The sequence below is a fragment of the Bos indicus x Bos taurus genome, chromosome 14 (assembly GCF_003369695.1).
Source record: "Bos indicus x Bos taurus breed Angus x Brahman F1 hybrid chromosome 14, Bos_hybrid_MaternalHap_v2.0, whole genome shotgun sequence".
NCBI lineage: Eukaryota > Metazoa > Chordata > Mammalia > Artiodactyla > Bovidae > Bos > Bos indicus x Bos taurus.
Genome location: NC_040089.1, coordinates 7,057,210 through 7,073,475, shown reverse-complemented (window position 1 = coordinate 7,073,475; position 16,266 = coordinate 7,057,210). Strand labels below are relative to the sequence as shown.

The following is a 16,266-nucleotide window of genomic DNA, read 5'->3' as shown; positions in this document are numbered from 1 at the left end:
TGCAGTGCCCCCAGCATACCTGACCCCAGGAATATCGCAGAAGACGGACTGCCAGGACTGTGAGGGTCGCTCGGGGTGCGGAGTGGGGCAGTGCATGGCCAGGCCTCTCCAGGTGGCTGCTCCCTTGCTCTCTGTCCATCCCCTGCCCAAGAGGGCGGCTTCATCTACGCCCTCCTGATGTGAGTGACCCTCATCTATACCCACCCCAGCTAATGAGAGCTTTTTAGTGGAGCGGTGAGGGGCGTGCCCCTCTACCAGTTTCTGCAGCAACTAATGAGTCCACCGACATCAACTGCCCTACTACTGGACATCTCCCTTCCCCTCAGAAGTGAAGACTGCCCCCAAGTCCTGCCCGCTGTCCGCCACACACAGGGACGTGTCGCTCCAGGGCCCTGCTTCAGACGTGTAAACCCCATCCATTAAACCACCAACGCCTCTATTGCTGACTCTAGGCTCTTTCTTGGATCTGGAAGCTGGGTGAGTACAGGGCTTGCAGGTCTGTGCGGTGCAGCCCAACAAACATGCAAGCGTGCGTACCCAGATCTCACTCTCCAACTTAATAGAGCAGCAGTTCCCAACCTTTTTGGCACAAGGGAGTGGTTTTGCAGAAAACAATTTTTCCACAAACTAGGGTCCAGAGGGGAGAGGGGGAATGGTCTGGGGATGATTCAAGCTCATTACATTTATCATGCACTTTATTTCTATTGCTATTACATCAGCCTCACCTCAGATCATCAGGCATCAGACCCTGAGGTTGGGGACCCTTGAACCAGATGACCTTGAATATGCTGTTTTAACTCCTCTACTCTCTGAAACACATGTTCCTCAATTATAAAATCTGGGCACCAGCAAGGAAATAGAAGACATGACGATACTATAAACCAACGAAACCTAACACATACATATACGACATGCCTACCCATCAAGAACAGGATACAAGTTCTTCTCAAGCGCACAAGGAACATTCTCCAGGTTAGACCACAAGGATTGGCCATAAGTCAATTCTCAATAAGTTTATAAGGACTGAAATTAGAAATACAGAAAAAGACCTCCCTGGTGGTCCAGTGGTTGGGAGTCTGCCTGCCAGTGCAGGGGACACAGGTTTGATCCCTGGTCCGGGAAGATTCTACATGTCGCAGGACAACTAAGCCCATGCACCGGAACTACGGAAGGCCGTGCACCCTACAGCCTGTGCTCTGCAATAAGAGAAGCCACCACACTGAGAAGCCCGAGTACCGCAGCTAGAGAGCAGCCCCTGCGTGCAGCAGTGAAGACCCAGGGCAGCCCTAAATAAATAAATAAATAAATAATTTTTTAGAAAAAGAAAAAGAAATAAAGAGCAGAACGAAATTTGGGGAATTCAGAAGTAAATGGAAATTAAATGGCACTCCTAAATAAATAATGAGTCAAAAAAGAAATCATAAGGGAAATTAGAAAATTCATTGAGATGGAAAAGCAGAGAAACGCAACAGACCAAAACTAATGAGATGCAGCAAAAGCAGTGCTTAGAGGCCAATTTAAAGCTGTAAATGTTAAATAAAGAAGAAAGGAGATCAGTAGCCTACTCTGCCAACTGAAAAACTAGAAGCAAACTAGATGCAACGCAAGCGGAGAACAGAAATTACAAAGACGGGAGTGAAACAATGAAATAGAATACAGAAATGAAACATATACCCCAAAGACCTAAGTGCTCACTATCATTAATTATCAAGAAAATGCAAATCAGAACCACCATGTGATAGTAGCCCAGACCCACAAGGATGGCTAGCATCAAACACAGGAAAACTAACAAGTGCTGGGGACGCTGCGGAGAAATCGAACCCCTCATATATTAACAGGAACAGACAACAGGAATGGGTCCAGGGCTTCATCTGGTTGGAAAACAGTTTTGCAGTCCTCTTCTCGAAAAGTGAAACACAGAACTAGCCTATTATCCAACAATTTCACTCTGAGGTACAGACTTAAGAAAAATCTGTATCTATACAAATGCTTCTACACAAATACTTCTCCGTCTACACAAATGCTCCTACAAAGTGTTTACAGAAGCATGACTCATGATCGTCAGAAAGAAGAAATAACCCAAGGGTTTGTCAACAAATCAATGAGCTGAAAAAATGTGGCCAATCCATACAATGAAAGGTTATTCAGCCATTTAAAAAAAAAAAAAATGAAGTACTGATACAGACTACCACCTGGAAACATGCTCAATGAAAGAAGCCAGGCACAAACGACTACATATGATATGACTCCATTCATATAAAATTATAAAAAAAGCAAAACCAAAGAGAAAAAAAGTTCATTAATGGTTGCCAAGGTATAGAAGAAAGGAAAACTGAGAGTGACTTTTTTTTTGGTAATAGTACCTTTACAGAGATGTAAAATTCATACCATAAAATTTGGTAGGTACCACCTACCATAAAATTCATCCTTAAATTTAAAAGTGTCCAATTCAGTGATTTTTATACATTTGCAGAGTTGTCCAACTACCACCACTGTCTGGCTTTAGAATATTTTCATCATCACCAAAGAAAACCCGTATTTACTAATGGTCATTCTCCATTGGCCCCTACTCCAGCCCCTGGTGGGGCTTCCTAGGTTGCTCAGTGGTAGAGCATATACCCGTCAAAGCAGGAGATATGGGTCTGATCTCTGGGTCAGGAAGATCCCCTGGAGAAGGAAATGGCAAACCATGGGAGCAACTTCTTAATGGGTACAGGGTTTCTTGGGTGGCTGTGATGGTTGCATTACAGTGTAAATATACTAATAACCACTGAATTATATACTTTAAAATGATGATTTTATGTAAACCTTATCTGTGACCTTGTTTATAATGACACAAAGCTGGGGAGAAGATAAATACCATCAGGAAAAAAAAAAGGTTATATAAATTAAGAATTACCCATAGAATGAAATACAGACAATAAAAAGAATTTGGAGACGTGTTGGTAGTGAAGTGGCAGGCTATTCATACAGTGCTGACAGTTGTGTTGCTAAATAACAAGACAACAGAGAGTTTATCTGCTTACATATGCATATAGAAATGTCTAGGAACACACTTAATTGTTAGCAGTGATACTGAAACTGAGCAGGACCTGTGGGGCTTCTGGGCACAAACGTCTTTCTGTCTTCCTCTCTTCTTCATTATAGGAAATGGGCTTCGTTCCATGACCTTCCCTGAGTTCCATCAGGCAGGTTCAGACAGCTATCTGCTAATCAGGGAAGGAAGGAGGTGCACAGAATAGGGAGGAACAGTCAAAAGAAGCGACAGTGCCGCCTTCCTGCAGGCTCCTGGCTCCCATTCAAGGGGTGCACAGCGCCACAGCAGCGTCTCTGAGCTGTTTTGCAGACACTAACATTCCTACCAGGTGAGAGGAGTGAATGGTACGCTGCCCACAAGCACTGCGGACCCCAGGCGGGCTGGAGTCATAAGCATGATGACATGGACTGCCGGGAGCCGGTGAGGCATTCCACGCGTGACAAAGGTCATGAGGAAGGAGGCTCGGCATACGCAAAGGCAGGATCGAGCCTCAGGAGTCCCCCTGGATATTCTCGAGCATCTACCCCCAAAACCAGAGTCTGCCTACTTTATTGCTTTGTGCTCTCACCTCTGACTTTACTGGGGGCTGTCCCCCACCACCATCTCGCTCTCTCTGTCAAAGAGTTAACTTACAGCTCCAATTAATAAATTTCCTGGGCAATTAGGAGTGTTTAAATCCAAACCCCTCAGATAGCTCTCTAACTCGCTTGACAAGTTTACCCGGACTCCTACAGCTACGCATACGATTGTTTACAGTCTCCCAGCCTCGAGAGGCACAGGAAGCTTAAGATATTCAAATAGCTTGGAGCCTCTCAGAGAGTTAGAAACTGTCAGAATAAAACTAGTAAAGTATTTCATTGATGAGCCAATGCTTGTTGCCAAGTTTTCACATCCCCTGTATTGTATCCTTGAATGTGTATTAATTAATATAGTTGGTATGTAGAAAAAATAAGTAGTGGCCTTGGTGTTAGCAACTTTAGACCCTTAAGGTAATAAATTCTTTCCTTTGTTGTAAACCCATTACACATCCGCCCTATAGGAATACAATTTTATCTAACATCTTCGGAAGATGGCGCCAAACCTTAAAATAATTACTCTTAGAGAAAATAAGTCTTTGTCAAGAATCATAAAATGTTAATAGGCCTTCTGGCCAGAAGATGATGTAAATCACCTAAACCATTTGTATACAATAAATTTGCAGGAAAGAAACCCTGGTTTTTGATAAGGATCAAAGACTGCTGACTCTGCATCCCCTATTATCTTCTATGTGTAACTTAGGGTATAAAAGCCCCTGTTGAAAATAAAGCTACGGGCCTTGCTTGCCAAAGCTTGGTCTCCCCATGTCATTTTTCTCCTCAATTTCCAGCTGAGTCTCCATCTGGAGCGTGGAGGTCCTCTGTGACCATTTATTTGCCTGGGCTTCTAAAACCCACTCGAGAAGGTGTCTAAGGTGGGGTACCTTCCGCTATTCGAGAGGGCGCCTGCGGCCTCCGTGGTCAGAGCTAACCTGGTATCACAGGTTATATTGATTTCCCGCGTAAACCAAGCTACTCAGCCTCTTTTCTCCACTGAATTTTCCTACTGAGCTATCCTCATTCTATTACTCTTTATATCTTTGATGAATATGTAAATAGTCGCCAACGCCGTCTCCCCTTCGAATACCCTGCATCAGCCGGGGCTGGACCTCGGCAATGGATGCCATCCACCAACCAGTCAAAAGAATGTCACGAGCTGCTGACGTCCTTTTTGAACCACTGCTACAGAATTCAACACCCCTTTAAGGTCAAGACACTGAATGCTCAGTGCACTAGCCTGCTGTGTCCCCTTTGCCTGGCAATGCAATAAAGCTGCTCTTTCTTACTCCACCCAAAACTCTGTCCCTGAGATTTAGTTCCATGTCGGGGTTCAGAGGCTGGATTCAGTTTTAGTATTTCTAGGATCTCGGAGGGATGGTTAAGGAGATGTACCTTCCTCACTGTATATTGTTTTAACATTTTTCCAGCAAAGTGTTATTACTTCTTTAATTGAAAATAAAAGTATAACGGCGTGATTGCTTTGACAGCTTTACCCACATGGTGGGTTCAGGGCCCAGGAAAAGCCCCGGGGTGTGCCTGCAGGAGTGCAGGGGAGCTTTATGGGAATGGGTTCCTGTGCGGCTCTAAGGAGAAAGGTCTGGGGTCTAGAGAATCTTCACGGCTCTTGGGGGCCTGAAGTACCAGAGGAGGAGGAGGAACGGGCCCCAACGCAGCCCTCACGCCACCCGCGACGCCACAGAGAATGTAAGGGGGCTCGTGCCGGTCAGAAGGGTTTCCAGGTCGGAGAGGTTTGGATGAAGGCTAGCCACTAGGGCTTCCTGAATGAGGGGTGACAGGCGCAACGGAACACACGCTCCGTGAGACAGAGGGGCAGCAAGGCTGCTGGGAGGAAAATAACCAACAACACAGGCGACTGTTTCTTCCCATCAGTGCCGTGTCAGGGCCCGCGCAGGACCTGGGACAGCCCAAGGCCCCTCTCCGATGTGCCCTGCAAGCACAGGACAGGAAAGACTGAGGCGTGGGGGGGCCCGGGGGCTGTAGGAGCCCCGAGGAGGGCCTCCCACCCCACCTGGGCCAGGGCACGCATTCCCAGGAGGAGGGAGGCATTCAGGACGGCCCATAGGGACACCTCTCACAAACACTGGTGAGGAGGGAAGGTGTAAAAGTCAGAACACGTGTACCTTCCAACACTGACATGTATATATCCATGTGCATTCTGCTGCTGCTGCTGCTGCTAAGTTGCTTCAGTCGTGTCCGACTCTGTGCGACCCCATAGACGGCAGCCCACCAGGCTCCCCCGTCCCTGGGATTCTCCAGGCAAGAACACTGGAGTGGGTTGCCATTTCCTTCTCCAATGCATGAAAGTGAAAGGTGAAAGTGAAGTCGCTCAGTCGTCTCCGACTCTTAGGGACCCCATGGACTTCAGCCCACCTGCTTTATTATGACTTATTCCTTTATTGTTTAGAAATGAAATGAAAAATTCAAATTAATATATCTCTTACTCACATTTCATTTCAGGAGGAGGAAAAACCTTTTAATGTGGCTGCACAGCATGTGGGATCTTAGTTCCCCGACCAAAGATTGAACCCGGGTCCCCCATGTTGGGAACAAGGAATCTTAACCACTGGACGGCCAGGGAAGTCCCTAGGAGGAGAACTCTTAATAAGCAAAGTTGAATAAAAATAGAATGAAGAGCTTTCTTAACAGCCTTTCTGAGTTCTTTGCATGTTAATCTGTATGACAACCATCTGCCACAGGAATTTTACAAAAAGAGATTATCTGTTTTTCTGAGTTTATAGACGTTGAGGCAGGGACACACACATTTTAAGTCCTTGACTAAAGCCATGGTTCCATCTGCCCGTGAAGCTACACTCTTTGGGAAGCTGAGGCCCCTCAACCGCTCAGCAGGGAGGTGGCCGTGGTGAAGGCAGGGCTCCTGACGGGTCAGGATGAGGGAGCCTTGCTCACTCCCAGACCTGGGGGCACAGGGCGGGGGGCTGAGCTTTGAGCCCTGACATCAGGCAGATTTCTTCCCCCCCCCAGATTTATTGAGGCATCACTGTCAAACAAAAACTGTATATATTTAGGTTGTACAGTGTGGGTTCTTAAGGTGTATGAGATGGTTTAATATTCGTATACACTGTGATGTGCTCACCACATCAAGCCCATGCACACAACTACCACCTTCCAGAGACCGTTCTGTGCATGCGGGCGAGAATAGTTAAGATCTGCTCTCTCGGCAAACCTCAAGTGCACAATTCAGTGCTGTCAGCTAGACCCGCCGCGCTGGCTGTCAGATCCCTAGATCCAACAGGAAAGCTCGTGCACTTTGACCAGCAGCCCCCCATCTCCCCCACCCCCAGGCAACCACTGCGCTACCGCCTGGTCCATGGATGCGGCTGCTGTCGACTCCACGGATAAGTGAGGTCGTACAGGATCTGTCCGTGCCTGGCTTGTTTCACTTAGCACGCCGTCCCCCACTTTCATCCACACAGCAAATGGCAAGGCGTCCTTTCCCACAGCTGCATAATCGTCCCGACTGCGTGTGCACGGCCACGTGTGCATCTTATTTCCTGCATCCGGTCATCTGCCGATGAACACTGAGGCTGTTTTCGTACCTCGCCTACTGTGAACACAGGGGTCTCTCCTTATCCACAGGGGACACTTTCCAAGAGCCCCAGTGGGAGCCGGAAACCACAAACTGTGGTTTGAACCCTGTAAGTACCCTGTAAGTAGTGAACCCTGTAAGTACTATGTTTCCGCCTATACATACATATCAAAGAAACAGTTAAATTTATCAGACAGTGAGAGACTAATAATAACTAATAATAAAATTCCTTCCTGAGGCCCCCACCCACCGACATGACATCATCCTGAGGTCCCCACCCACTGACATGACATCATCTTGAGGGTGATGAGCAATTATAATAATATAATAAATGTAAATGTAGTCTCTCTCAAAACATCTTCAGTTCAGTTCAGTTCAGTTCAGTCGCTCAGTCGTGTCCAACTCCTTGCGATCCCATGAATCGCAGCACATCATGCCTCCCTGTCCATCACCAACTCCCGGAGTTCACTGAGACTCAGGTCCATCGAGTCAGTGATGCCATCCAGCCATCTCATCCTCTGTTGTCCCCTTCTCCTCCTGCCCCCAATCCCTCCCAGCATCAGACTCTTCTCCAATGAGTTAACTCTTCGCATGAGGTGGCCAAAGTACTGGAGTTTCAGCTTTAGCATCAGTCCTTCCAAAGAAATCCCAGGGCTGATCTTCAGAATGGACTGGTTGGATCTCCTTGCAGTCCAAGGGACTCTCAAGAGTCTTCTCCAACACCACAGTTTAAAAGCATCAATTCTTCGGTGCTCAGCCTTCTTCACAGTCCAACTCTCACATCCATACATGACCACAGGAAAAACCATAGCCTTGACTAGACAGACCTTTGTTGGCAAAGTAATGTCTCTGCTTTTCAATATGTTATCTAGGTTGGTCATAACTTTCCTTCCAAGGAGTAAGCATCTTCTAATTTCATGGCTGCAGTCACCATCTGTAGTGATTTTGGAAAGCAAAAAAATAAAGTCTGCCACTGTTTCCACTGTTTCCCCATCTATTTCCCATGAAGTGATGGGACTGGATGCCATGATCTTCATTTTCTGAATGCTGAGCTTTAAGCCAACTTTTTCACTCTCCACTTTCACTTTCATCAAGAGGCTTTTGAGTTCCTCTTCACTTTCTGCCATAATGGTGGTGTCATCTGCATATCTGAGCTTATTGATATTTCTCCCGGCAATCCTGATTCCAGCTTGTGCTTCTTCCAGTCCAGCATTTCTCATGATGTACTCTGCATATAAGTTAAATAAGCAGGGTGACAATATACAGCCTTGGCATACTCCATTTCCTATTTGGAAAAAGTTCTAACTGTTGCTTCCTGACCTGCATACAGATTTCTCAAGAGGCAGGTCAGGTGCTCTGGTATTCCCATCTCTTTCAGAATGTTCCACAGTTTATTGTGATCCACATAGTCAAAGGTTTTGGCATAGTCAATAAAGCAGAAATAGATGTTTTTCTGGAACTCTCTTGCTTTTTCCATGATCCAGCGGATGTTGGCAATTTAATCTCTGGTTCCTCTGCCTTTTCTAAAACCAGCTTGAACATCTGGAAGTTCACGGTTCACGTATTGCTGAAGCCTGGCTTGGAGAATTTTCAGCATTACTTTACTAGCATGTAAGATGAGTGCAATTGTGTGGTAGTTTGAGCATTCTTTGGCATTGCCTTTCTTTGGGATTGGAATGAAAACTGACCTTTTCCAGTCCTGTGGCCACTGCTGAGTTTTCCAAATTTGCTGGCATATTGAGTGTAGCACTTTCACAGCTTCATCTTTCAGGATTTGAAATAGCCCAACTGGAATTCCATCACCTCCACTAGCTTTGTTCGTAGTGATGCTTTCTAAGGCCCACTTGACTTCACATTCCAGGATGTCTGGCTCTAGGTCAGTGATCATACCATCGTGATTATCTGGGTCGTGAAGATCTTTTTTGTACAGTTCTTCTGTGTATTCTTGCCATCTCTTCTTAATATCTTCTGCTTCTGTTAGGTCCATACCATTTCTGTCCTTTATCGAGCCCATCTTTGCATGAAATGTTCCCTTAGTATCTCTAACTTTCTTGAAGAGATCTCTAGTCTTTCCCATTCTGTTGTTTTCCTCTATTTCTTTGCACTGATCGCTGAAGAAGGCTTTCTTATCTCTTCTTGCTATCCTTTGGAACTCTGCATTCAGATGCTTATATCTTTTCTTTTCTCCTTTGCTTTTCGCTTCTCTTCTTTTCACAGCTATTTGTAAGGCCTCCCCAGACAGCCATTTTGCTTTTTTGCATTTCTTTTCCATAGGGATGGTCTTGATCCCTGTCTCCTGTACAATGTCACAAACCTCATTCCATAGTTCATCAGGCACTCTATCTATCAGATCTAGGCCCTGAAATCTATTTCTCACTTCCACTGTTTAATCACAAGGAATTTTATTTAGGTCATACCTGAATGGTCTAGTGGTTTTCCCTACTTTCTTCAATTTAAGTCTGAATTTGGTAATAAGGAGTTCATGATCTGAGCCACAGTTAGCTCCCGGTCTTGTTTTTGCTGACTGTATAGAGCTTCTCCATCTTTGGCTGCAAAGAACTTAATCAATCTGATTTTGGTGTTGACCATCTGGTGATGTCCATGTGTAGAGTATTCTCTTGTGTTGTTGGAAGAGGGTGTTTGCTATGATCAATGCATTTTCTTGGCAAAACTCTATTAGTCTTTGCCCTACTTTATTCCGTATTCCAAGGCCAAATTTGCCTGTTACTCCAGGTGTTTCTTGACCTCCTACTTTTGCATTCCAGTCCCCTATAATGAAAAGGACATCTTTTTTGGATGTTAGTTCTAAAAGGTCTTGTAGGTCTTCATAGAACCATTCAACTTCAGCTTCTTCAGTGTTACTGGTTGGGGCATAGACTTGGATTACTGTGATATTGAATAGTTTGCCTTGGAAACGAACAGAGATCATTCTGTCGTTTTTGAGATTGCATCCAAGTACTGTATTAAGGGCTCTTTTGTTGACCATGATGGCTACTTCATTTCTTCTGAGGGATTCCTGCCCGCAGTAGTAGATATAATGGTCATCTGAGTTAAATTCACCCATTCCAGTCCATTTGAGCTCGCTGATTCCTAGAATGTCAACATTCACTCTTGCCATCATCTTACTATATTCACCCTTCCTTTTTTTTCCTTTTTGGCTACACCGCCTGGCTTGCAGGATACACGATCTTAGTTCCCCAGCCAGGGATTGGACCTGCGCCCCCAACAGTGGCAGCATGGTGTCTTAACCACTGGACTGCCTTAGGAGTCCCACTTCACCCTTCTTCTTATGATGTGAGATGAGAAATGCCTAAGTGAATGGTGTAGGCACTGTGATGGAGTGAGGCTGCTATAACCTTCTGACCATGTGTCAGAGAGAGGGTCACCTGCTCCAGGTGATCCTGGGTGGATGTCAGGATCAGATGATGTCATGTCGGTAGGTGGGGCCTCATGATGATGCCATTGTCAGTGGGTGGGGACCTCAGGATGATGTCACGTTGGTGGGTGGGACCCTCAAATGGTGTCATGTCAGTGGGTGGGGACCTCTAGATGATCTCATGTCAGTGGGTGGGGCCTCAGGATGATGTCATGTCAGTGGGTGGGGACCTCAGGATGATGTCATGTCAGTGGGTGGGGACCTCAGGATGATGTCATGTCAGTGGGTGGGGACCTCAGGATGATGTCATGTCAGCGGGTGAGGGCCTCAGGAAGGAAAGAGCCCATCACGCTACTCAGAAGAGCGTGCAATTTAAAACTGATGTGATTTTTATTTCTGGAATTTTCCCATTTACGATTTCTAGACTACGGTTGACCAAGAGTAAGAGAAAGCATGGGAAGTGAAACCAAAGATAAGCGGAGATTTAACACTGCAGTGGGCATGGGACGGGGCTATCTCTTTAAGATCCTGACTTTGTTTCCTTTGAACACAGGCCCAGCAGTGGGATCGCCGGATCATGTGGTGGTGCAATTTTTAGTTGTTTAAGGACCTGCCCTACTGCCTTCCACAATGACTGCGCCTATTCACATTCCCACCAATAGGGCAGGAGGGGTCCCTGTTCTCCACACCCTCATCGACACTTGTTACCTCTTTTCATTTTCATGACAGCCATTCTCACAACTGGGAGGTGGGCGACAGCTCACAGTGGTGTTGACTTGCATTTCCCCAGTGATTAGTGATGTTGAGCACTTTTTTACATACCTGATGGCCATTAGGTCTACTCGGATTGTCTGCCCATCCTTTCATCAGGTCAAGGGGCAGATGCTCAGTGTCTGACACAGACCTTCCCCCACCCCCATGCTCTTCCTCCCCAAAGCAATCATGTGTAACCTGCCCCCTCACTCCAGCTTCCTCTGGCGGGTAGAGGTCAGCCCTGTCTCCCGGGCTGGCGGGAGGGGAGGAGGAACGCCCCGGACACACCACCCAGATCAGTGACGGCGACGCAGACACCTCCTGGCCCTCCTCACTTGCCATTAGGAGTTTCAGACGCTGGCTTCTCTCAGTTTCTCCTCATGCCACTAAGAGTTAAATAGAACTTCTCCTAACTTCCCGACAACTCAATCCTCTGTCAGGCAAGCTTCTCTGAGCACCCTGGGAATGGCCAGAGGGACTCATTAACCAAAACACTTTGTGTCTAGAGTCTCTCCTTGTTAACGGTGTCAGACGGATGATCAATAAGCCAGCCCGTTCCGAGATGCCAGCCTGAATATTCCCAGGAAAGAGCAATTGGATTATTACTGTAACTAACGAATCCTGCGATGAGAAGTCTACTGCCACAGACTGAGCTTAGGCACAGGGGACTGGCCATCCTCTTTCGTCACGGAAAAAGAGTTTTATGGGGGCTTTTTCTGACTCTGGCCTGCAGCTGTTCCTCCCATACTATACATTTTCTTTGTCTGCAGGGACCTAATTACAGTGCCTGGACGGTTCTTCCAATCCAGCCACCTGCTGCCTCTGATGCCATTCAGTGGGAGGTGTCTGGACACTGCAAACCAGTGTATTTCACGTCCGACACGGACTGTGAACCTGAAGGATTCTGCGACGGGAATCCTTGCTCCAGGTACACATGGGCCATCCACATGTTTCTAAGATTATCTATACTTATTCACTCATGACGTATGTTATCGTGATGGTTCCCTTTTGTCCTCCCTGTACCAGGCATCACCCGTGGTGCTATGCCCTATCTCTGACCTCATCCTCACAGCCCCCCCTTGAAACAGGCTGATCTGTTTTAATTTTTCAGGTGAGCAGGGTGAGGCTCAGAGAAAACATCACCTGCTTCAGGTAATACAGGAGCTGGTGCTGGAACTGGGTTAAACCCACACTTCTCTGACAACAAGCTTGTGCTTTTTGCCCTGTTGGGATGGTGTTGACTCCTTTCATTCAGTCATTCATTCATCCCTCCATATACCGACCAGACACTGGAGAAGCACCCATAAACACTGGGTACAGGGAATTCAGAGACACAATCCTATTTGAGAAGATCTAAATTATTGTGGCTTCTGGTTGGAAACTTGGATTCCTCTGAGGCCCTACACCTGCCAGACAGAAACAGCATCAAAGCTGTTGTTCTTGTTCCTGTTGTCACTCCAGCCTGCACAACTCTTTTGCGACCCCATGGACGGTAGCCCGCCAGGCTCCTCTGTCCATGGCATTGTCCAGGCAAGACTACTGGAGTGGGTTGCCATTTCCTTCTCCAGGGGATCTTCCCGACCCAGGGATCAAACCCTCGTCTCCTGCATTGGCAGGCGGGTTCTTTATCACTAGTCCACCAGGGAAGCCCTAGAAGCAAAGTATTTGAAAGCAAATAAGCAGCACTGCCACCTACAGGCACCCTCGCCCAGCACCCCAGCCCCCTTACCATCTCCGGGTTTGCCTGGGTTGGTGGGCTCAGGGGTACTCAGAGGCCTGAGGGGAATGATGATTTCATCCGCATTAACCCCTTCCTCTGCGTGCTTCTCAGAAACGTGGGAGAGGAGTTCCGACTGACTTGGTGAGAAAAGGTTACAACATTTACACATGAAGATGGCTGGGTTTTCTGTAAGGAAAAGAAACAAAAGCAAAATATGTCATTTCATCTTCACAAAAAACAGTGGTTGCGTCCAACTGCCAAAGAAAAAATACTGAAGGCTGCTCATCTGAGCGATGGCCAGCCTCCCACAGGCTGCGTCTGGCCAGGCAGCTCACTGCTTGCTTTATGCAGCCCCGGCTGCCAGAAAATTCTTTCTTTGGAATTTCACGAGGCAGTGGGCTGGCACGGCGCTGCCACAGTGAGGGTGGTGCCCAGGAGGCGCCTGGGTCCCAGAAACCAAGTCCCTCTCTTGCCTTCAAAGAAAGGGCTTTTCCACCAATAAGCAGGCAGGGTAATGACCTACGAGAATTCTTCACCAAATAACACACGAAATGGAAATTTAACAAAGCAGAACATTGCTTCATCAATGAAAGTCTCTCGTGAATACCACCAATCGATATTTTATTTTTTCCAAGAAATGCTTCGTTCCTAAGGAACCCGAAATGCTTCCAAAACAAGAAGAGATTTCAGTGATAGATGCCTTTCGTCATAAGAGGCCATGTCATTTTCACTGAGTGTCTTGCTGACCCCACAATGACCCCTACGATTTAGGCAAAGGGGGTTGTCATCCCTATTCCACAGCTGAGGACACTGAGGCTGTGAGAAGAAGCAACCTGCCCAGGTCAAAGCCTGGACTCTGCCGCCTGCTGACATGAACTCTGGCTGCAGACCGTGAGCTGAGCTGCCTCCAAGTTAAAGCTAAAACACTTTTCCCTGTAGTCAACCGAGTCTGAAGTGAAAATCACTCCAGAGAGGAACATAATCCCCAAACCACATACCAAGTGCTTTCTTGGTCATTTCAGCGTCTGTGGAGCAGTGGCCACGGGGTGGCCCCCACGTCAGGCATCCGGGACTCAGATGAACTGGGCGTGGGGTCCTCCACAGACGAGCCACCAGCCCACTGGGGAGACAGACCCGCCCAGAACAACCGCATCGTAGAGTTTTCACTGCAACTATTACCCAAGTAGCCTGGACTTACTCTTGATTCCTGCTATGCTTTCAGGAGAAAAGGGAATTCTAAGACAGGTAACAGCAGCACTTTGGGGGACCACAGGGCTCCTGTGAGGGCCCCTTAGTCCCCAGGCACACCAAGCACTGTCTGGAGACCACACAGATAAGACTACTTGTACATCTGCACGTGACCAAGCGATGGCACCGCCTGTTAACTAACCCACTGCCCAGGATCCCCCACAGCCCGAAGGCCTGGGCGGCCCGGGATGCCTCCTGGCCATGGCCATCTGTGTCATTCGGCACACTTCCCAAATGCCCACCATGGGTCCAGTGCTGGGTCTGGAGTCCCCAGGATGCTGGCAGAGACAAGGATACCCGACCCAGGACGACTGTCACAGAGGAGAGGCTGCAGCATGGAATGGAGACAGAGGTGGGGAGGCAGCCCACACCTGCGCTGAGGCCAGGGAAGCCGCGGCGTCAGGCGGCTGGCCTGGCACCCCCCTGCAGGACCCGGGCCCTGAATGCTGACAGAGACACGCCTGCCACCAACCAAGGGGCCAAGAGCCCCGAAGACACTCGCTCATGACTTCTGAGCAGTGGTCCTACTTCTTGATATCTGGCTTCATAATCGTCCAAAATGCAAACAAGGACTCTGCGCAGAGATGCTCAACACAGAGGTCATTCAGGATGACAAGTCCCAGAAACCATCTGCGTGCTCCACAGCGGGCATGCCAGGACACGTCCCCCAGAGCAGTCCCACAAGCCGCTGAGAACCAAAGGGGGAAGAATCCTGGACGACACAGAAAATGCTCAGGATGAACATTCACTTCTACAGAGTGGGATGCACCACAGCTCGACAGGTGCGTGACTTTGTTCCTAAGGGAGAGACAGATTTACGGGTGATGGACGGAAGAACAGATGGCCAGGCAGAAAGGATCCTGCCTGCTGGACTCTTTTCTTATAGTCACTTCTGGATTTCCTACAATGAGTCTATGTGTGCGTTCTCAGTCATGTCCAGCTGTTTGCGATCCCCATGGACTACAGCCCACCAGGCTCCTCTGTCCGTGGGATTCTCCAGGCAAGAATGCTGGAGTGGGTTGCCATTTCCTCCTCCAGGGGATCTTCCCGACCCAGGGACAGAACCCGAGTCTCTTGAATCTCCTGTTTACATGAGTTTAAAAATCAGGAAGGTTGAGAAGCAAGGTGACGGGTACACACAGCATTCAGGCTGTGGCAACAAGTGATGAGCGCTGAGTGGCTCAGGCAGGGCAGCCTCCTGTCCAAGGCTGCCTCCTCCAGCCTGCCCGGGGTAGCTGTTCAAGGGACGTCTGAGCCGAGACGCTGCTGTAAACAGCAGACACGCTGGGCAGAGGGAAGGCAGAGATCCTGGGCTAAAGTGCTAGGAAGGCTTCCCAGAGGAGGCACTGAAAGGATCTTGAAAGCGGACCTGGGAAGGGCCCTCGGGTGCCCAAGGGCTCCAGACTGGCTCCAGGACCCGCCCACAACATGACCTTGCGTGCTCCCTGAGCTCTCAGCTACAGTTGCAGGCCTGGGGCTCAGAAAGGCTGGCCTCAGGGGGCACCCAGCTTGACCTAGAGAAGGCGATGGCACCCCACTCCAGCACTCTTGCCTGGAAAATCCATGGACGGAGGAGCCTGGTAGGTTTCAGTCCATGGAGTCGCAAAGAGTCAGACATGACTGAGAGACTCCACTTTCACTTTTCACTTTCATGCATTGGAGAAGGAAATGGCAACCCACTCCAGTGTTCTTGCCTAGAGAATCCCAGGGACGGAGGAGCCTGGTGGGCTGCCATCTATGGGGTCGTACAGAGTCGGACACGACTGAAGCAACTTAGCAGCAGCAGCAGCAGCAGCCCCAAGCTCTACAATGTACCACATGGCCTCCCGGGGTCAGCACTGATGGGAAGACAGTGACACAACAGGGTCACCACTGATGAGAACACGGCTACACAACAGGGTCAGCACTGATGGGAGCACAGCTACACAACAGTCGGCGGGACCACACGGCCTCCCGGGTCAGCACTGATGGGAGCACGGCTACACAACA

The 16,266-nt window shown here is 48.2% G+C and overlaps 1 protein-coding gene across 3 annotated transcripts in view; it reads right to left on the bottom strand.

Annotated features, from left to right (window-relative positions):
• The window catches only part of ZFAT (zinc finger and AT-hook domain containing), a 161,603-nt gene that overhangs the window by 130,848 nt on the left and 14,489 nt on the right, over positions 1–16,266 (bottom strand). For all 3 annotated transcript variants that reach the window (XM_027560778.1, XM_027560780.1, XM_027560779.1), the window contains exon 2: positions 13,039–13,215. In XM_027560778.1, coding sequence (XP_027416579.1) covers positions 13,039–13,215 — 177 coding nt within the window. The remainder of the gene's footprint in view (positions 1–13,038; positions 13,216–16,266) is intronic.